Source organism: Schistocerca cancellata, chromosome 2 (genome assembly GCF_023864275.1).
Source record: "Schistocerca cancellata isolate TAMUIC-IGC-003103 chromosome 2, iqSchCanc2.1, whole genome shotgun sequence".
NCBI lineage: Eukaryota > Metazoa > Arthropoda > Insecta > Orthoptera > Acrididae > Schistocerca > Schistocerca cancellata.
The window spans coordinates 568,452,655-568,476,169 of NC_064627.1; the positions used below are offsets into that span (position 1 = coordinate 568,452,655).

At 42.4% G+C, this 23,515-nt stretch overlaps 1 protein-coding gene across 1 annotated transcript in view; it reads left to right on the forward strand.

The window, feature by feature from the left end:
- The window catches only part of LOC126156565 (SET domain-containing protein SmydA-8-like), a 100,772-nt gene extending 77,523 nt beyond the window's left edge, over positions 1 to 23,249 (forward strand). The window contains exons 6-8 of the mRNA XM_049916319.1: positions 1,427 to 1,580; positions 2,767 to 2,938; positions 22,960 to 23,249. Coding sequence (XP_049772276.1) covers positions 1,427 to 1,580; positions 2,767 to 2,938; positions 22,960 to 23,249 — 616 coding nt within the window. The remainder of the gene's footprint in view (positions 1 to 1,426; positions 1,581 to 2,766; positions 2,939 to 22,959) is intronic.
- Positions 23,250 to 23,515: the final 266 nt, after the last annotated feature.

Genomic DNA, 23,515 nt, shown 5'->3' on the forward strand with positions numbered 1-23,515 from the left:
GAAATCAGATTAATAATGTTGCTCACGCAGCATATGTTCGCTTTATCGGGAAACAACGAAGTTATTGACTGTGGATGGTATCGTCAGAATGGAAATGAAGTCACTGTAAAAGAGTCATTAATTTTGGCACTTATCTTGAATGGATTGCCACGTAGATTTCGTCGAAGTTGTTACGGCTCATCTTGTTGATGCTAGGATGATTCCGCTTTGACTGCTAGAAGGTCCAGATCTGTATTTTAGCAATATTTGAAGACCTAACAAATGCGTTTTTCAGGAAATTCTTAATGATCAAACAATCCCAGATCAGAACAATGGTACGGTAGAAATAATTTTTGACTTGCTGTTCAGGATCCACATTTTTATTAAACTTCTTGTAAATTCACATTTACTTCTTCTTAATTGTTACATCATCAATAAAACAGTTTTGCATCAATCTTCATATATTTAATTTCCACTTTAACCGAACATAAGACTGGACTATTTTTTTACAAAGCGAAATAAGAACTTAACTTCTGCAAACTGAAACAAAGATTGCCCTGTGTGCATTCGCGCCAGAACGGTTAGACGTAAGTCAAAGATTATGACAGTCTCACAGAAATGAATACACACAAGAACCATATCACTGTAATATATCGATACATCGGAGTACCTATACATTACTAAAACCAAATGTGAATATTGCCACAAAAATATGTCTGTTACTCCGCAGAAAAGTAGTGCGATATTACTGGTATCGAGAACTGGGGTTGGAGTGCCGTAATGGTCACGTAAATAAAGAACCATTACAAGTGATAGCAACAGATTGTCACAATCGCCAGTGGAAAAGATGTAACTAGCTGGTGCGTAGCAGCCACTGTCTCCTGTTGCGTTAGTGGATGACGGTTTCGGACAAGGATTTCCGTCTGCAGTTTACTTTTCTCCTATGTACCGACAAACATTGGAGATTTTAGAGCGTTCGAGGAGAAAAATAAACAGCGGATGTAAACCAGTGTCCGAAACCCTATCCACCGATGCAACAGCGCGTCGCATTCGTAGGAGACAGTTTGTTAATGGAGCAACTAGCTCCATCTTCTCCACTGGCGATAGTGACAATCTGCCGCGATCACTGAATAACAAATAACACTGCGAGACTTTCTGCCTACGGTCCGTCAGTCTACAAAGCCACGTTTGCTGCCGAAGGGATGGCCTCGTGGCAGACGCCGGCGCTAATAACTTCGACGCTCTGTAGCGTCGCTGGAAGACGTTTCCTGAAACAGGTTCCTGTTCTCGATTTGTTCCTCAAGACAGCGTCTACAACGCTCGAAGGTTGTCGAAACTTTTCTGAGATACCCTGTATAGATACAGGAGCTAAACGCTGAGTTTATGAAGTGTCGGTTGTCAGACAGAGAAAGTTCTCAGCAGAGTGAGTGTTCTCGGCGTGTGGCAGTGACGCCCCGGCGTGCGGCGGCATCCAGCTGCCGACGTCGCCGCTGGACCCCGCCTCGGACTGGCGCTGCGACCGCTGCCCCGTCTCGCTGCCAGCCGCGCACGTCGCAGAGCTCGTGTCGCGCCTGGGAGACGAGGTCGACAAGACGCAGCAGGTAAACATCAGCTGCTCTGCCTAAGCGCCTCTCCTGCAGTTCTCTGTGTCGAATTGGCTACGACCATTGCCAGGTGAAGATGGGCACCAACTACTGTGACTAGCAATCCTTGCTAACTGAAGATGGCAACTGTTGTGAAAGCATAACACATCGCAGAAATAAACTGAGAAGAAAAACTTCAAAAAGCCAAGATAGCAGTTTTGGTATGACTACGGTACCGAAACTGGTTATCGAAATTGATGCTTTACCAGCGATCTTGATTTTTTGAAGTTTTTCTTTTGAATTTATTGCATTGCAGATCATCCCAATTCTGGTAGAATGTTAGGAATACATAATTGTTCGGAGTAATTTGGGGAAGGGTGCCTGAATAAAATACACTATCTAATCAAAAGTATCCGGACACCTGTTACTAGACATTAATGAGGAGTGTGTTCACCCTTCACCCTCTGTTGTACACTACTGAGGACACTTTCCTTCACTCGGGTGTCCGAATGTCTGTGGGGGAACGCCAGCCAATTCTTACTCAAGACCCGGAAACAGAGATGGGAATGATGTTGGAAGTTGGAATCTGGAGTGCAATCATCCCCGTTCTTTTTAACTCCCTACGCACAGTCATTGCAATAGCTGGAACACTATTAGCACTTTAGAATTCACGAGTGATAGCTTCGGCCGAATTCATGCGATTTTTTACAACCACCGTCCGCAGTGTTCGACGATCCCTGTCCGTCAGTACATGAGGTCTGTCTGCTCTTGGTTTAGCTGTGGCTGTTTCTTCTCGTTTCCACTTCACAATCACGCCAAAAACTGTCCCGTGGGCAGCTTTTGAATGGTTGACATGACCCTGTGTTGCTCAGGTGACAACACGTTCAAAGTCAGTGAACTCTCCTTATGGACACACTCTGCTGTTACTGCTTCCCTACTGACATTTTTATACTGGAGTGTCCGCCGCACGTGACACCTAGCGGACAATTTAGCATTAGATTGGGATGTCCGAGTACTTTCGACCAGATAGTTTATTAATCGTATTATTGTATGAAAACATCATTAAACATTAAATGTTCAGTGCAAATACTAAAAATTGTGAGTGCTACAGATTTTGTTGTTGTTATACTAGGGTTAGGAACACCAACAGCCACAAGATCAAGCCGCTTTTTCTGAAATGGTTATCCATCGTTTGGTGTTGCAGGAGCGGCCGACGGTGGAGAGCCTGGAGACGCTGCTGGAGAAGCTGGACACGTTCCTGCACCCGCACCACTACCACAGCTACTCCGTCAAGCACTCGCTGCTCCAGCTGTACGGCCAGCAGCGCGGCTACGCCATGGACCAGCTGTCCGACCAGCAACTGGCCAGGAAGGAAGGTACGACACACCTCCCTACTGCAGATGTGCTACTGCTTTTGTGCCCGCACTCGCTTCCCCTCGCTTTATTGCCTCTTCTGTATACAGCTTAATTCTTATGTACGGCTGGAGAGCTTTCTCACCGTTCCTGTTCTCGTCGGATCTCTCCTATTCACTGAAAAAGACTTGCCATAAGACCATAGGCTTTTCATACTGTTTTCATGTGTATCACAGCACTCGGCATTGTCCCAGGTATTTGTCACCCGAGGCTGTTGTATGAACGTGACTAGCAGTGGAAATTAAAGCATTTCGTAACACAGATAAAATTGGGCTTAACATAAACTTTAAAAATATTCTTTATTTTAACCGTTATGGTGAGGAGGTAACAGCGATCTGTTCATGATGATCAGTTAGTAAAATCAGTCAAGATCGCAGACTATCTTATTTATTAAAATGGCCGGTTTCGGCACATTTAAACAACTACCTTCAGTTTATGAGCACTGTATAAAGATATGAAAGGCATGTTAATCAGCGAAGTAAGCCTTCATGTAACATACACAGAGATGAGAAACACTATAGTGTGTACAAAAGATCACAAATACCATAGCATGGTGTTTACCCATGTGGCTGCAGGTGTAGCTGTGATGAACGGCTGCGTTTGGTACAACGTTGGTACTAGTGACTATTCCTGCATGGGTTAAATGGTGTATGAAGACGCGCACTTTTGATACATTACATCAGCTGCAGCCAGTGGGAACTTAATTTACGTGAAATATATTATAACTTGCGAATAAAATGAAAAATAACAGGAAAATTGTATACACAGTGTTATACAAATGTAACAGTTCAAACAAGTAATACAAGTATTTAATAATCTTGCTATAAATTCATTAAAGATTTTAAAATAGAACCGGCTACAGAGACAATTATAGGATCTTTGAACGCCAGCTGGTGACGCTTCTTGATACTGGTAGCGATGCAGTTTCCAGGGGGACATCGATAGGATTGCTATTGGTAGTCAAAGATTATGCTCTAAGACGTCAGAGACGCTGCACAACGGCCCCTAGTGAGCAAAGATGGATGTAGAGGACGCTGTTATCATTGGTGACGTGTGTGGGTGTGAATTCCTAAGGGACCAAACTGCTGAGGACATCGGTCCCTAGACTTGCACACTACGTAAACTAACTTATGCTAAGAACAACACACGCACACACCCATGCCCGATGGAGGACTCGTACCTCCGGCGGGAGCAGCCGCGCAATTCGTGACATAGCGCTTCGAACCGCCGGACCACTCCGCGCGGCTTGATGACGTCGTCCAAGGGGCCGTCATTGGTTAAAGATGTATTTATCGGATGCTGTTCCCATCGTGATGTTTTAGTTGCAAAGTCTTGACAGCTGTAATAGCACAACGCGAAACATGCAAAAAATTATCTGCTTTAAATGTAACAGCGGTTTCTGTTGTGTATTTCAACAGTTCCTTCTCCACTCGTCGAAACAATGCTCGATTTCCTGTAAGAGTCAGCTGTTCTTACTACAAACATTTCTTCGTATTTACTTCTGTCATTCTTCCTAATTCCTCCGCACTTACTGTTAGTTTATCATAAAATAAACTTGTAGTGCTTAGTTTCTTTCCCTTTGCATGCTCTCTCCCTTCGGCTATCGGTAGCACTTCATTGGATTTGTTGACCTAGAAAAAGTGTTCGACAGTGTAATGTTGTCCAAACTGTTTGAAATCCTCAGAAAAATAGAGGTGTGCGCTAGGAAGAGACGTACGTGAACCACAAGGGAAGTATAGGAATGGGAGACGAAGATAAAAGAGCTCGGTTTGATAAGGAGACAAGGCGGAGATGCCGACGTTGTCCTCTCCTATTCAGAAAGTCCATCAAAGAAGCAAATAAGGAAATAAAAGAAAAGTTCATAAGCGAGATTAAAATTGAACATAAAACAATATCAGTGTGATGGTTGACTAATTACGTCGTTATTCTTCGTGTAAGTGAGGAAGATTTACAGGATATGCTGAATGAAATAACGTTACACAGAGAACAGAACATGGTTTGAGAGTAAAAACTAAGACGGAATTAACTAGTATCAGCAGACATGGGACCAGCGACAAAACAGCATCAGAATTGAGGAAACAGAATAAAAGAAGTGAACGAATTCTTCTGCCTTGGATGTTAAAACAACGCTTGGAGGACAACGCAAGAAGAATATAAGAAGTATACTTACACAAGCAAAGAGAGTGTTCCTCAGCAAAGCAAGCCAGCTGGTATCAAACATAGGCCGTAACGGGAAAAAGAAATTTATGAGAATCCATGTCTGAAGGTATCTAACCAGGCCTCCCTCTATTTTTAACTTATCTACAAAATTATAGCTTCTAACTGTCCACTATCCTACTTGAGAAAAATCATTTTCTTGAATTTTCTTTCTTATAAGCAATTCGTGACAAGTTGTTACCCAGAGCCAACATTTGACACGCACTTCTCACAGCCCTTGTACTATAATAATGCTAGAGACAGCGAGAAATAAAAATAACTAGAAATTCAGTACCCAGAAAACCCCACACGATGCCATAAACGTCGCTGTCGTAAATCATGTCCTTGCCTCTGCTGTGCCTGTGTAGGCAAATACGTAAGAAGTTGAAGAGCTGCCACGAATGAAACCTATTTAAACAGAGTTACTTTTCAGTATAGATTGTTATGAAATTCCTCAAAAGTATACTGTAAATGTATGTTTCTATCTTTTCCGTATTTCAAGAAATACAGTAATACTTACTTCCAGGGTACCTTGTTTCAGGGAATACGAATCTTAAACTGAAGCATGCAGAGAACAAATTATGTCTATTAATTCCTACTCACATTTCATCATTGATAAAAATCTTGATATTCAAGCCCGGAAAAATGGCATCTCATAAGAGAATAAAATATATTGGAAAACAGACTTTGGACGGTACAGGGAAATAAAAAAGCAAACTAAAATTGAAACTTTTTGAAACGAATAATTAGTCACGTCTAAAAAGACCTACCGAAAGGTAACACAAACAAGTTGAATCCTCCACAATTCGTATATAGAAATTTCATAAAACATATTTTAGGTCAAATTCGGTACCATTCTCTACGAGTCTAAAAAAGTGTAAGATCAATACAAAGATTACTTAGAAGAAGTGCATTCAGTAGAGGAAGCTACACGTATTTCCGATTTCATATCTGCTGATTAAGAGGAAAATAAATGCGTAGCATTAGTAATTGCCAAATTATACTTCAACATTGTCTCATAAAATATAAACTACAACGGACTAGGACAGATAATACTCTGACACTGAAGAACGCAGGCGGTAAAGTCAAAGAGCAAATTAACATACTTGTGAGTGCCTGTTAAGACAGAAAACTATCAGTGGAATTTAGCAAAAGTAGAAGTAAAACAGTAAAACAATTACAATACATAAGAAAGTAGTAGCTCTATGATAGCTGATGTTATAGTACGTTTGCAGTCGTATTCCATACTTAAAAATTGTACATTGTTAAGTAAAAGTTAAAACTTATGATTAACCAGTGTATAGAAGACTTATCTGAATATAAGAGAGGGAAAAACTCAAGATAATCCATATAAGCACTACGAGTGCTTGGCAGAAGAACTGAAATGTAGAAAACGGATGTATTCTGGAAAGGTGGGAGACTTATTATGTATTAATTCAAAAATCAGGGCGTACAGATAGATATCAGTGACATTAAGAAATAGGCTGCGAAATGCATCTGACAAGGTTCTCATCTCTCTGATTATTTACGTAATTTACTCACTTAAATTCCGCTGAAAAAGGCAACCAAGAGATGAAATTATTGATAATCGTACACACTGGATTGTACTTACTGATGATACTGTGGTCGTAATATATAACGAAAAAGACAAATTATGTCTTACAAATTTTTATTTATATTCTGGTAATCACAAGCTAAGAATAAACGAAGAATGGCAAATAGATAGAGATAAAAAAATTTGGTCAAGTGAGAATAAACTTAAAGTAGCAAACTCAGTTCTCAAGCAAAATAATGCATTCCACACACAGAAGTCATTCGGATGTTAACACAGTAATATCCTTCATACATGGCTCGCTAAATATTTCATGTTGATGGTTGTCCAAAGAACTCTAACTGATTTTGATGTATTTAGTTAAGATTATGTAGCAGCCTTGAACTCGGTGCCATGCTACTTTTGCTTAAGGTACAAAACTGGTATAAAAATAACTGAAAATGTTAGAAACCTTGCTATGTGAACACTGAAATAATATTAGTACTAAATAAGGTACCAAAACCTTTATTTTGTTACATATGAAACAAGTAAATAGTTCCATGCATTGCTGGTGTTGTTCTTACAGCCATTATTCAGAAGACTGCTTTGGTTCGCACTCGGGAGTACGACGGTTCAATCTCGCGTCCGGCCATCCTGATTTGGGTTTTCCGTAATTTCCCTAAATCGCTCCAGGCAAATGCCGGGATGGTTCCTTTGAAAGGACACGGCCGACTTCCTTAACTGTCCTCCGTAATCCGATGAGACCGATGACCTCGCTGTTTGGTCTCTGCCCTCAAAACAATCCAAACTGCTTTGGTGTAGCTCTCGCGCTAGTGTGTGTAGTGTAAGTCATTTTATATACAGATAACTACTGGAGCCCAAACAATTTGAACTTGCTTACTGCATTTCCCTCCTCTCCCCAAATACTTCCCTCCATTACCAAATTAACTATTGGTTGAACCTTAGAATTTTTCCTATGAATCGATCCCCTATTTTAGTCAAGTTACGCCATAAAGTTCTTTTCTCCCCATTTAGTTTTAATACCTCTTTATTAGTTATTCGACCTATCCATCTAATTTTGAGCATTCTTTCGTAGCTCCTCATTTTAAACGTTTCTATTCTCTTCTTGTCTGTACTGTTTATCACCCACCTTTCACTTCTGTAAGTCCACATTTCAAATCAATACTTAACAATAATCTTCCTAAAAATGTAAATTTATATTTTCTGTAACTATACATTTCTTTAGCAGGAAAGATTGTTTTACTGTTGCCTGTCTGTATTTTAATTCCTCTGTCCTAAATAAATAAATATTAATAAATGAAACTTACGGAAACACACCTCCTAAGATCAAATATGTACAGTAATTAGATTTTCCTGTTTCAGACACTATTTTCATTTCTATGCGTGCATTTATATAGACAAAACAAGCAAGTTTCACTATTCTAGCCACTTACATGGTTATTTAGAAACCATTCATACAGTGTAAACCAAAATCATACTTTGTATATTCTAGTAGTAGTTGGCCAGCATTTCACTCATCCATTTCCACTTCATAACGCTTTTCAAGAACATTACGTCTCGATGGAATATTTCACTGTCGGCAGCACCACTTTTAAAGACATGTTGCATTCTGAATGCCTTTACGCATTTATCATAACCTGAACCAGTTCTTCACAGCTGCTAGCTCTTTTCCCCCGAAGAAGGTTTTGAGTTACTTTCATGAAACATAACCACTTTTTTTTTTTTTTTTAAGTTTACTAATTTGGGGTCCCATTAACACGCCTTCCTATATTTTAGCGAAAAAAGACGAGAAAACTGCTTTGAAAGCTACATAAACCCTTTTCCAGATTGTTTCACGGCGTTTACAGGCTGTTTAAAAAGCTCTATTTTAATGTGAAAAGGTCACAGAAGATCATTTTACCTGGATTCAGCTATCTCATTCTGTATATTTTTCTACCATTCTTCAGTTCCACTGAGGCCAAATCTTTCTTTTATAACGGAAATTTCTGTCACCATTGTCCACCACAGACAGAAAACAACCATATTTCGTGTAGCCTTGTTGCATACCCAGTATCATGGCAATTATTTTCAAATCACCACATATTTTCCGCTTATGTTCTTAATATTAAATTAATTGCAGCATGTTTTTCAAAATATCATAAGACGTTTTAGCCACAGTGACATATGCAGCTGAAACAGAAGGCACTGTATTTCCATTGTGGAGGATATCCCCCTTTAGACTGTATGTGAATCCACCTATTATGTGACTCGTATTTGAAATTCAAAGCTTTCATGAGGCGATGACACTGCAGTATGACATCATGCTATCCCCTTTTGGAGAACAGGAAACAAATAATCGTTCTGTATGTCTAAACTCTTCTTGTCTGATGTCAATAGATTACGTTCTTGTAACCTCGAAACTAATCATGTGATCACCTTTTGCAAAATAGGAAATAAAAAATCGTCCTGTATGTCCAAACTGTTCTTGTCTGATGCCAATAGATTACGTTCTTATAACCTCGAAACTAATAGTTCTACTTTTTGTTTACTTAAATCTAAATCACGAAGTGGGTCGTTTAAATATGCTTCTGTTATGAAACGTAGAGTCAAAGAGCTCATGGACTTTTATGATAGAATACTTTTTCAGGAGCTGATGCCAATTCTTCACTCACACGTTCTGCATTTTCCATATCTGTTGTATTGTCTTCAATTGTTAGTCTAGTAGACACTGGAAGAGTTTCTGAGTGCAGGCTGGTATCCTTGCAGAAGGCACATTGGGGTATACACTACACGTCTCTTACACTTCTGAATTCCGAAATCAGGAACATCTGAGAAACAATGCAACAGCCTGTAATGTGGTCCTTCTGTCGTCGTCGTCCCCCCCCCCCCCATACCATTGGTATTATAAACAACGTGAATTTACCTCTACCTTAGTAGTAGGGTAAGGGCAGCACAAGGACACTTTTGATATCAAATTGATATGCAAATTAATTAAATTGATCAATTAATTGCCCATCCCCCAACCCCACCTCAACCTCCAGATGACATCATGTGTTTTTTCCAGTTGGCATGTCAGTCCCCACCTCCTCCTCCCCGTCACCACCCGACCAGCTCCCATGCCTATCCTATTGGTGGGAATCTCGAATTTCGTTGAGAATTACAAATTTTGGCGAGAATTTAAAAAATGGCAGGAATTTCTTTGTCCCGGTGCTGTGCTGAGGTCCCACCCCACCCCCCTCCACCAGCGTTTTGGCGCGAAATATAAAAAAGAATAGTGGTGCCCTTTCTGAAACTCGAACCTCAGTCATTCTGGGTTGGGGGAGGGTGGGGAGGGGGAGGGTTGGGAGGGGGAGTGGGTGGGGACCCATGTACCAGCTGGGGAAAATACATGACGCCATCTGGGGATAGGTGGGAGGGCGGGGGGGGGGGGCATGGGGGTAATTAATCGATCAATTTAATTAATTTGCATATCAATTTGATATCAAAAGTGTCCTCAAGCCCACTACTTAGCTTTTCACCAGTTTATCACATTAACACAAAATTTTCCCAAGTTCTATTCGAAAATAATATTTTTAGGCTTTCTTTACAATTTTTTTCCTATGCTCAGCAAACGTGAACTCTCCGGAGATACAGCAGAAACTCTCTGGTGTATTGGTACAGGTTCTACAAGGAGCTACTTTCTAGAAGTTGAATACGTATGTGACATTATTTCTATGAGTTGGATTGCGGAAACAAAGAAATAATACTAATGTAAATTAATATAAGCTATTAGCATTATCTAAAAAGAAAGGGTAAACTCAACATTTCACACATTCTGTGTGTTATAATCTGTCTACTCTGTTTCTGTGGATGGAGATACTCCTTTAAAACTTTTCACTGCTTTTATTTGGTCGACAATGGGAAGAGAGGTGGTAGTGTAGAGTTCTTGATCATAAAGCTCTGCATCAATGTCATGGTTTACATAACAAATCTCTCCACAGTGTCTCACGAAGCGAGGGCATGTGACACTATTGATGGTGATCCGTCTGTTGGATAGAGACATCAAGCTTGGCGACCACCTTGGTGCTATTCGCTAGGAGTAGGCTACATGGTACTGTTAAGACCCCTTTTTTCTCAGTAACAGATAGAGGAATCAAGTTGAAATTAGTGTCAAATACTGAGGTCTAAGGTCCTTGGCAGAGTAAATAATTTAAAGTTCTAACTCAATACAGTCAATAGATATGACCGTACATGTCATATTTTAATATTCCCAAACTCAATCATCAAAATTTTCTGTAAACATGTTGGGCATAGAGGTCCAGCGGAAAAATGCATTCTTGGTAACTGACAGGTTTGTAACCAAGTCTGATGTTAGGAATCGTTAATATAACACGTGGTTTGGATTGCAAGTCAAACTGTAGTAATCCGTAGGCCCCATTTTGCTTGTTGGGTAACTGGGGTAGGTACGGTAGACGCAGGCCGCCAAAATGGTGTCAATAGAAACATCTGCATCAGGCCATTAAGCCACACGAAATTATTATCTACATGCCTAATTAAGTTTGTACGGAAGCCTCAGTGTGCGAGTCCTACTCTCTTTTCTCCTCGGTTTCCTTTACTGCTTGTTAGGATTGAATAACGTAGAACAGGCTATAACCGGTCTCAGTTTCTTCTCATTTAGTGCTTCTTTTTGATGTTGTTCTGGTTTTGGAACAACAATATGGCACCTACACAATCTGTAGAAAAATATTTGCTCCCAGTATTTTATCTATGCTAACCTCACAATTTCAAATCTTGTTTTGTCTCTGTCACGTGACATTACTTGGGACGTTCAGTATCGGTACTCATGCAACACCATGCGCTACCAATACGTTTCAAAACGCCGCACATAAAAACGGGATTTTTCCGGGGCTCATACCCCAGGGTCTGTTGGTGTGAATTCCTAAAGGACCAAACTTCTTAGGTCACCGGTCCCTAGACTTACACACTACTTAAACTAATATATGCTCAAAACAGCACACACACACCAATGCCCGAGGGAGGACTCGAACCTCCGGCGGCAGAGAATGCGTAATCCGTGACATGGCGCTCCAGACCACGCGGCCACTACACGCGGCGGGGTCTGTTGGTGATAGAAACGTAGGATCCAAGTCTTTTGGATAGCCCTTGGGCTAGGGACCATTTGTATGCCTAAAGGAAGGGTCGCCTTACTGTAACTATCGTACGGTTCAGGCTCAAAGTGTGAATATTACATAGTGCTTCCAGCTTAGGCAAAAGGAGCAACTCATTTGTTTTCTTTGCATGTTGTATTCGGTGCGACGTAAGCGACTTGGGGAGGCACCATTTAGTTCAGGGAGGTTCCTGAGAAAAACCGAAGAAGCGTTTTCCAACATGTTTTCGCCGTCAGCAAAGAATATATAAGTAACTAACCGCAACAAATTGCTTATATTTTAGTGGTACATTCTTTTCGCATTTATCTAAAAGTATAATCTTCCCTTTCCCAAAAATCTTTATGCGTTATCGAGAAACACCCCAAAAACATTGTTTTAGGATATCAAAACCGAGCCGCGGATTCCAAGATGGTTATGCAAACAGCAAATGGCTGTAATTTTCACGAAATACAGTATTTCTGAGTTCCCGATTTCGAACAGCCTCTAAAATTTTCTTGATATCTTTATGCGTTTCCGAGAGGTTCGAAGTTAATCCTATTTGTACACATAAAACAACAACGTAAAGTCCAAAGCGAAGCGGAAACGTAGTTTATAAAGTGACGTTTTTTTACTTTTTTTTGTCATTAGTCTTCTGACTGGTTTGATGGGGCCCGCCACGAATTCCTCTCTTGTGCTAACCTCTTCATCTCAGAGTAGCACTTGCAACCTACGTCCTTAATTATTTGCTGGATGTATTCCAATCTCTGTCTCCCTCAATAGTTTTTACCCTCTACAGCTCCCTCTAGTACCATGGAAGTCATTCCCTCAGGTCTTAATAGATGTCCTATCATCCTGTCCCTTCTCCTTATCAGTGTTTTCCATATGTTCCTCTCTTCTCCGCTTCTGCGCAGAGCCTCCTCATTTCTTACCTTATCAGTCCACCTAATTCGTCTCTAGCATCACATCTCAAATGCTTCGATTCTCTTCTGTTCCGGTTTTCCCACTGTCTATGTTTCATTACCGTACAATGCTGTGCTCCAGACGTACATTCTCAGAAATTTATTCCTCAAATTAAGGCCGATATTTGATATTAGTAGATTTCTCTTGGCCAGGAATGCCCTTTTTGCCATTGCCAGTCTGATTTTTATATCCTCCTTGCTCCGTCCGTCGTTGGTTATTTTACTGCCTAAGGAGCAGAATTCCTTAACTTCATCTACTTCGTGACCATCAATCCTGATGTTAAGTTTCTCGCTGTTCTTATTTCTACTACTTCTCATTACCTTCGTCTTTCTTCGATTTACTCTCAATACATATTCTGTACTCGTTAGACTGTTCATTCCGTTCAACAGATCATGTAATTCTTCTTCACTTTTACTCAAGACAACAATGTCATCAGCGAATCGTGTCATTGATATCCTTTACCTTGAATTTTAATTCTACTCCTGGACGTTTCTTTTATTTCTAGCATTGCTTCCTCGATGTACAGATTGAACAGTAGGGACGAAAGGCTACATCCTTGTCTTACATCCTTTTTAATACGAGCACTTCGTTCTTGGTAGTGCACTCTTATTATTCCATTATTGTACATATTGTATATTACCCGTCTCTCCCTATAGCTTACTCCTACCTTTTTCAGAATTACGAAAATCTTGCATCATTTTATATTGTCGAACGCTTTTTCCAGGTCGACCATTCCTACGAACGTGTCTTGTTTTTTCTTTAGTCTTGTTTCCATTGTTAACCGCAACGTCACAATTGCCTCTCTTGTGTGTTTACCTTTCCTGAAGCCAAACTGATCGTCACTTAGCGCATCCTCAATTTTCTTTTCCATTCTTCTGTATATTATTGTTAAGCTGATTGTGCGATAATTCTCGCACTTGTCAGCTCTTTCCGTCTTCGGAATTGTGTGGATGATGCTTTTCCGAAAGTCAGATGGTATGTCGCAGCACTGAGAAATATGCTGTGAAGAGTCTCCGTTAAAATCGGAAGGGTTCTGAGAAACGCATATTGCTGTACTGATGCACATGCAAAATTTTTGAGCATGTAGAACCCGGTATGTGTTGTAAAACAGTCTTGCGTTATTTCAACTTCACATACGTAAACAATCAAAATTTTATTGACCCATAAAGTTCATTTTACATGATTGACATGCCCCACTATAGTAGGGAAAAGAAGGGAACCAGTGAAAAAATGCTGCTTTCGGAGCTAAAAAAAAGGCGAATATGCTCCTGTCTAAAAGATTCTTACTGAAAAGTTGGGCACCAGCTGCAGCATTCTACCTTTCTTACCACATTTAAAAAAGTTCCCAAATATTTTTACATGGGAATATATTCGTGCTTTTATATGCTCAGGGGGAAGGGGACAATGGAAATGGGAAAGAGACGGAAAAGTAATAAATACTGTAAGGTAGTAGACATTGGTTGAGGTGCAGATAGAGCGGAGACAACGGCAGTGCGAGTGAAAGAGAGAGGGAGACACAGTGGTCGTGCAACATGGTTGACAATGACAAAACACTGCTAGGAAAAGAAAGAAGGAAAGAGTGCCAGTGGGAGAGGAATAAAGAGAAGGAGAAAGTTGAAGTGGATATGATAATGAAAGACAGATTCTATGACATTGACAATGATGGAGAGAATGACAGTGAGAAGAGATAGCAGCAGTGGGAATGAATATATGAGATAGTAGCACTAAGAGAGAGCGAGAGGGAGAGAGTGACAATGAGAGGAGACAATAGTAGTAAGACAGAATGAAGGAGGGTGCGGCTGTGATACAGGAGACAGGACAGAGAGAAACAAAGAGATAATGTGTTGTGCTGAACGAGTGAGTGAGACTGAGCAAGTGGGTATGGACGGTTATGGGCGACTTACAGTGATGGACTAGTGGATGTGAGGGAGTTACAGTTAGGGGAGCTTGGTGGAGTGAGAGGTCAGCTGTATGATATGTTGGAGTGCCAAAACTATTGGAAAAATTTCTAAAGGTGCTGAGGCAACTGGTACTCTACTTTTCGATCAGTCTTTTAAGCAGGTACACATTCGCCTTTGGAGCATTTTTTCGCTGATGGGGATATTGTTCCTGTTTTTTGTGCTCTCTAGAAAAAAGGTTCAATTATGAATTTTCTGAGAGATATTATTCAACATCATTCTTAAAAGAACGAAATCATTAGTCGTGCAAGTAAATTACAGCGTACATTGCGCACGCGTTAAAGGCTCGTTGCTGTTCACTATCTGATCAAAAGTATCCGGAGACGCCTATGTAACTCGGAATTGACAGCTAGATGGCACGAGGGGCATACCCGCCTGTATAAAAGTAGGCAGGGAGTACTGTGTTGCCAGCTGGAAAGCCTCAACAGTAGAATGGGCTGGTCAGCAGAGCTCCGCGACTTCGCACATGGAGAGTCATTGGATGGCACCTGAGTAACAAATCTGTCATGGACATTTTAACCCATCTAAAAGAGCCCAGATCGACTGTTTATGATGTGATTGTGAAGTGGAAACGCAAAGGAACAACCGCAGTTAAACCAAGAGCAGACAGACCTCACGTACTGACTGACAGCGACCGCCGAACAGTGTGGAGGATGGTTGTAAAAAATAACATGAAACTAGCGGAAGGTTCTACCAGTATTCCATCTAGACTAATGGCAGTGTGTAGGAAGTTAAAAAATATTATTCGTGATATTTATGCAGTAAATGGCGCTGGAGGTAGTGTGAAGAGTGACGTCACTGAACAGTGGTTGCCTGGAAACGAGTGATTTGGAGCGATGAATCATGCTGTCCCTGCGACTATTCAGTAGGAGGGTTTGGGTTTGGTGTATGTCTTACCTGATTTCATGTGTAGCGCCAGCAGTGAAGCACGGAGTATGTGATCTTATAGTGTCAGAGTGTTTCTCCTGGTTAGGGTGTGGTCACCGTATTGCTCTTGAGAAAACGCATAATGCGGAATGAGATGAATACGTTTCACAGCATTTTGTACTTTGTACAGTAGAGTATCAGTTCGTGGACGTTGATTGATGGTATCAGCATGACAATGCGCCCTGTCATAAAATAGCGTGTGTGAGGCAATATTTCGCGGGCAGAAACATTCCTGAAACGGACTGGCCTGCCTGGAGTCCCGACCTAGACCGAATAGAACACCTTTGGCATGAGTCAGAGCGTCGAATTCTCTCCAATCCTCGGTGTCCAATATAAGTACCTTCTCTGATTTTGACGCTTGAGAAAAAATGGTCCCTCACAGACACTGACTTTCAGACACCTCACTGAAACCGCACTAGAGTACAGTTTATCATAACGATGTAGGGTGGACACGCATCATATCAATGTGCAGTAATAGATTTCCAGATACTTTTGATCCGTTAGTGCAGTGGCCGTCAATCTTTTCTGCTTAAGAGCCAATACTGACATTGTGGGTATATCAGGGGGCATATACAGGACGATTAAGAGGTTTGGTTTGATCGCAACCAGCAGTGTTATATCTAGCCTTAAAAAACCACGCTCGAGATTTTCATATTCTCTCGCTCGCTATACGCAAGCTATTAGTGTTATAGAAAAAATGAACAGGACCTTTTTATAGGAAATTTAATGTAGTTAAGTTTTATACTGGAAAATAAGTTTTCGCTAGAGGCCGTAGTTTTCGTATTATTCAAGAAAAACGTACAAAGGTGAACATCAGCCGCAATGCCACTCCCACACTCAGTCCCCACCGGTCAGGATTCCTAGTATGTTGTTCGTGGCACGTCGTCCAGCCACTATACAAAAATTTGCGACTGAACGAATTATTTCAAACATTCGACCTTTTTTCGTCTTTATTGCCTGGCCTTATTACGCCATTAGCTTAGCCGTACTACTACAAACCGTAAAATTGATGTTTGTGTAAATTTCACCAAAGAATTTTGTGTATTGGAACAGCACAAAATAAACAATTACGTCGTTGAATTCGTGAGATCCTCTGACTACGAAACTGCTTACCTTGTAAGTATTAAGTTTGCATCGAACTGTCAACGTAATTAATTTTAGCGTAAAGGGTACACAAGTCGTTTTTCTTTCATTATGCTCACGATCATTTTTAAAACAATTATGTTATCGAAATAGCCGACTATGCTGGTGACATAATAGCCCTATCAATAGTGACCAAAAAACGCCAAATATCGGAACCAGTTCGTGTGGTCGGAAATTTTTGTGCAGTGGTAGGAGTGAGTGCCACGAACAACATACTAGAAATCCTGACAGGTGAGGGACGGAGTGTGGAGTCTGGAGGTGCATTTGAAGGTCACTTCTCTACGTTTTTGCCGGCCGATGTGGCCGAGCGGTTCTAGGCGCTTCAGTCCGAAACTGCGCTGCTGCTACGGTCGCAGGTTCAAATCCTGCCTCGGGCATATGTGTGTGCAGTCCTTAGGTTAGTTAGGTTTAAATAGTTCCAAGTCTAGAGGACTGATGACATCAGATGTTAAGTCCCATAGTGCTCAGAGCCATTTTTTCTCTACGTTTTTCTTGAACAACTCTGAATCCGTGGCCTCCAGACAAAACGTATCACAGTCCAAAATTTAACTACATTAAATTCCACACAAAAATGTCCAGTTCATTTTTTCCTCCAAGCTAATAGTTCGCGCGTAGGGAGCGAGAGAATATGAAAATCTGTTGCGTGGTTTTTGAAGGTCAGATATAACATTACTGTTATCATAAAATGACATAGGCAGGGTCAGGTTAATCTTATTACTAACTGGTTACTTAGAAGAAAATATCCAAAGAAATCAGATCTGGCGATCTTGGTGGCCAAGCATGTGGTCCACCTCGACCAATCCACTTGTTCCCATAGACTACGGTCAGGTGGTTTCGGACGCGAACTGGAAAATGTACTGCCATGCCTTCATGCTGGAAACACAGTTCGTGCCGAATATCCAGTGGCATATCTTCCGAAAGCTCCGCCAGCACTTCAGCACTTGTTGCAGGAACATCAAGTACTTGGCACCCGTTGGATGGGGAGGAAGGATATACAGCCCAGTAACATGACCATCGCGGATACCTGCCCAGACATTGCGCTGGTGTGCTGAAATGTTCATGTACACGTGTTTTAGGGATTTCTTGATCCTAGATGTGGCTAATTCGAACGTTCAAAACAGTTTCCCTGTCGAAATGCGCTTCGTCGATGGAGAAAATTCGCCTTGGAAACTAAGGAAAATCCGCAAAACGGTGAAAAAAGCAAGTTCAGAAATTGACACATGGCACAAAATCCGCCGGGAGTATGGCGTATACCTCCTGATGGTTATGTGGGTGAGTTGCTGTTCATGCAAAACACACCAGACAGACGAGTGAGACGCATGCAAGTCACGAGCAATGGCTCGAGTAGTCGTCGACTTTCTTCAACTTGATGAAGCACTTCCTGTTCCAACACAACAGAGCGCCGCCTTCTTGGAACACCACAGTTTGCTCTGTCGCTTGCGAATTTCCCACTTCCCAGCAGCCATTGTTCTACTCTGGGAAACATGGGAATGGGATGCGATGGAGCCACACTGTTTGGAAAGCAATCGTGATATAGACGTTGGACTTCACTTATGGCGAGATTCACCATAAACTAACTAGACGTCGGTGTACTCTGCGAATGTGTAACCAGGCATTCTGTTACTGCAACACTAGTGACCGCAATGTCAACTGACGGCTCACCAGGAAGCACGAAAACAGGGGAGATGGAAACAGAGGACATCATGTAAAATCGCGTCATCATACCATTCATGTTTGTGGATAGCCTACCATAACAGGTGAACTGAATAAGAAACATCTAGCGCGCGACTGAGTAGCTCTTGGATACGAACCGTTACCAGACATGGATTCTTACGTAACACTTGATTTAATAAGTCCCGCCTACAACACCTAGAAGTGTGTAACATGAATTTCGAAACATCATTTATAGTGCAGTCGCTTATGATTGCACGTGCAAACGATAAAGGGCAAGTGAAATGTTCATAATAAACGTCGTATCTCATAAACAGCTGGAGGCACGGAAACGAGTTTTTGCCATATAGTTGACACATTAAACTTTCTTATCTAATGTGATACATAAGTAATAACAGAATTTTTCGCTGATGTAATGTAATTATTCTAATGCCCATCAATAGCTTGTGAAATGAGTGTTAGTAGTTTACAGTGATGCAGCCCAATACCTAAAATTATTTTATCCAATAGCCAACATTATTTTATCCAGACAGAGAATTAATGTGGTTAAGGAAAGAATCACACGTTTATTTTTCTACTAAGCATGACATTTTCTTTAGCTATTGACCTCACTTGCCATCAGTTGTCTGTTTAATAACACACTGTTTCAAGATTCTGTCGCAATTGAGTTGCATTAGCATGTTAGTGAGGTGAAACTGTGTAAACCGCACTGTGGTCTGGTAAGAGATGCCAATTTTAACATGGTAACGAGATAAAGAAGAAAATATTTACAAGTCAATCAAAAATAAATCGCTCCTTCTGTAGCAGTTTCAGTGTAATATTCTAACCCAGGGCCTGCCAAACTGCACGCGTGCGGCATGTGAGGGCGAAGGCCCACCCCTTCACTTGTGTTTGCTCGGTCCTTCTTGGAAGTACACGAAACAGCGCGACATTTCATTTAGCATTGCGGTGCGGCATTTTTCGGTCGGCACAACTCTCTGAGTTCGGCAGAATCGTGCTTTCAGCGCTGTTTAACCTTCACTAATTGTCAATGTTATGAATGGCGTTCACAGCTCCAGTGGTTGTTTGCACAAAAAGAGGAAGTCTAGCGATCTATCGCCGCATTGCTTAAAAATGAATGGGAGTGACAGAAGGTAATGATGAATATTCTGAGTTCGTATACGCGACAGGTACTGGATATTTGCTATGAAACGACATTACAGTACCATGCAGAAAGAATTTAAAGATTTAGTTGACACTGGAGCAGCAAAATACCGCAACGATCGACAGTTGACAGACAGGATTCCTTGTTTCGTACGTAAAAAAGCACTTTTTGATAAATTTGCAGGCCTGGAGCACGTGAAGAAACCGGTGGTACAAATAATAAAGTTTCTGAAGCCTCACAGATTATTCCATTGTCATTTGTAACAGTTTCCAGTGGAACTGAACTATGAATATAGAACCTTCATGTAATACTGCAAAGTACGTTGGTAAAGTCAAGGGGCATACCTGGAACCATCTTTCTATTTAAAACACGCTATTGTTGAATTTGTGAAGGAAAAGGAATGCAGCAACGAAAATTAGAACATCCAGAATGTACTGCAGACCTTGCATATTAGGTGAACTTGAGTGCAACACTGCTCACAGTAAGAGATCTCAAGGTACACTATGTGATCAAGAGTGTCCGGAAACCTGGCTGAAAATGACTAACAAGTTCGTGGCGCCCTCCATCGGTAATGCTGGAATTCAACATGGTGTTGGCCCACCCTTAGCCTTCATGACAGCTTGCACTCTCGCAGGCAGACGTCCAATCTGGTGCTGGAAGGTTTCTTGGGGAATGGCAGCCCATTCTTCAAGGAGCGCTGCACTGAGGATAGGTACCGATGTCGGTCGGTGAGGCCTGGCACGAAGTAGGAATTCCAAAACATCGCAAAGGTGTTCTATAGGATTCAGGTCAGGACCCTGTGCAGACTAGTCCATTACAGGGATGTTATTGTCGTGTAACCACTCCGCCACAACCCGTGCATTATGAACAGGTGCTTGATCGTGTTGAAAGATACAATCGCCATCCCCGAATTGCTCTTGAACAGTGGGAAGCAAGAAGGTGCTTAAAACATCAACGTAGGCCTGTGCTGTGATAGTGCCACGGAAAACAACAAGGGGTGCAATCCCGCTCCATGAAAAACAGGATCACACCTTAACACCACCGCCTCCAAATTTTACTGTTGGCACTACACACGCTGGCAGATGACGTTCTCCGGGCATTCGCCATACCCACACTCTGTCATCGGATCGTCACATTGTTTAAATTGATTCGTCACTCCACATAACGTTTGTGCACTGTTCAATCGTCCAATGTTTACGTCTGTACCACCAAGCGAGACGTCGTTTGGCATTTACCGGAGTGATGCGTGGCTCATGAGCAACCGCTCGACCACGAAATCCAAGTTTTCTTCTCCCGCCTTATTCATAGTACTTTCAGTGGATACTGATGCAGTTTGGGATTCCTTTGTGATGGTCTGGGAAGATGTCTGCCTATTACACATTACGACACACTTCAGCTGTCGGCGGTCTCTGTCAGTCAAAGGACGAGGTCGGCCTGAACGCTTTTATGCTGTGCGTGTCCCTTCACGTTTCCACTTCACTATCACATCGGGAACAGTGGACCTAGGGATGTTTTGGAGTGTGTAAATCTCGCATAGACGTATGACCAAGTGACACCCAATCACCTGAGCACGTTCGAAGTTCGTGAGTTCCGCGGAGCACCCCAATCTGCTGTCTCACGATGTCTAATGACTACTGAGGTCGCTGAAGTGAGTACCTGGCAGTAGGTGTCAGCACAATGCACCTGATATGAAAAACGTATGTCTTTGGGGCGTGTCCGGATACTTTTTATCACATAGTGTAACCTCCTTCTGATTTGGTGGGTATGCTCTTAAAAAGAAAATCGCTCTTTAGAAGAGACACAATATGATGAACACTATCCAGTTCCCTAAGCTCACTGGCATTAAGGAAAACGTGAGGTTTGTAGAATTCATTGTGGCCTTGCAACATTTACAGGGGTAGCTTTATGATGATTTTTAGAACGCTATCAATCTTACAAAATCTTACAACTATTTCCGAGCGTTTTTCGAGTCTGCTTGCCGTTTCAGTTGAAAGCTCCCTTGTGCACGTGCAGGTGCAACTGATTGACCCGAAAGATAATTACAGTTTTAATGACTAATCTTTTCACGTTTTAACTCCCCAGGGCGTCTGCATTGCTTTCCCCGAGTAAAGATTTCGTGTTTTCTGATGAGGTTGCTAAAGTGCTACAATGTTTTGAGCGACAAATGTTTGTGAGAGAGACTTTTTTTAGATTATGAAAGTAAGTATGTCCCGATTCCGTGGCAACTTGAGTGTGGAACTCTGTGAAATTGTCTGCGTCTTGCTTAAGCCGGCAGTTTGTAGCAGATTAAAACTATTTTAAGTCTTCAGCGTGCCAAAAATAATTAAATAATACTAAAAATTTATTCTGTTTATATATACTTTTTTTAAGGCTCACCGGCCACTTGACCATCTTCTTCTACTGTGCGGATGCACAAATAGTGCCCGAACTCTTACGGCAATCGGCAACGCGCCGCGAGTAATGAGTATAATGGGCGAGGGCACTACGAATGTAGTGCGGGACAATACGTTGAGAATGTGGGTTATGTGGGAGGCGTGGCAGAGATAAATCCCTGCAGTCTCGCTATCCTCAGTGTCCTCGGCTCAAAAATGGACAGAGCGTCTGCCATGTAAGCCGGAGATCCTGGGTTCAAATGGTTCAAATGGTTCTGAGCACTATGCGACTTAACTGCTGAGGTCATCAGTCGCCTAGAACTTAGAACTAATTAAACCTAATTAACCTAAGGACATCACACACATCCATGCCCGAGGCAGGATTCGAACCTGCGACCGTAGCGGTCACGCGGTTCCAGACTGAAGCGATCCTGGGTTCGAGTCCCGGTCTGTCCCCGTTGACTTACGTCAACGCCTGTAAGCAGCTAAGGGTTTTCATTTCATTGTAATTTATTCTGTTTATGACCTGTGTTGTTGAGAAACGTGAAATATAAAACTAAGTAGCATGCATTGCGACTGCCACTTAAATGTAGCGTGTTCGCAGTTTTCCTCTCTGACCTGCTCCTTGCGCACGGACAGATTGGCGTGGTGATTGGGGAATTTGAAAAGAGGCTGAGCGCTTTGGTACTTGTGCCCGGACAGCAGAAACCTTGGCTGCCCCCACTTTAACCCATTGTGTTTTTAGTAATAAACGGTTGGCATGTCGCATTATTGGTGATATTGCCATGACCTGCTAATAAGATCGTCCGCAGGACCACTGCCGTTCTCTCCTCAGCTACCGCCCCGTCTGCGCAGCTAGGTGCGGAGTAGTTCTGTACGCACTGTATTTGCTCGCAACCGGTATTGTATTTGCTCAGACCGGTTAATAGCAGGCGGCCGTGTGCTTTGGGTTGCAGCGCTGTGCCGCGAGCTGCTGCTGACGACGAACTGCCTGGACCCGGGCTACGCGCGGCTGGCGCTGTACACGGGCGTGCTGCTGCACGAGCTGTCCCGCAGCCTGCTGGAGTCTGCCCGCCGCTCCGCCGGGGACCGCTCGGCGCTGGAGCAGCTACTGGAGGCGCGAGCGCTGCTGGCCACGGCGCAGCGGGCGCTCCAGCCCGAGCCGCCGGGCAGCGCCGGAGAGCGCATGCTGCAGCTGGTGCGCGGCGCGCAGCACGAGGTCGAGGCCCGCGTCAAGGAGGCCTAACCGCCACCCACCGCAGACACACTCTCTCTCTGCACTCGCCGCGGCCGCTGCGAGCCTCGCGCGGGAACACGTTCTGTGCAGCCAGTTCTCGTATATCACAAATGTCAGGTTGAGCACTTTGTGCACAGGTCGTGGTCCACGAAACTCTTTTGTTCCTAAAGTTTCGTCCAGGACTGCGCTGGGTATCTTCAGAGGTGCTGGTCCTCCATTGAGTCTTGCCGACTCGGCCCTCCGAAAGGGACGTAGGCGCTGTAGAAAAGAACATG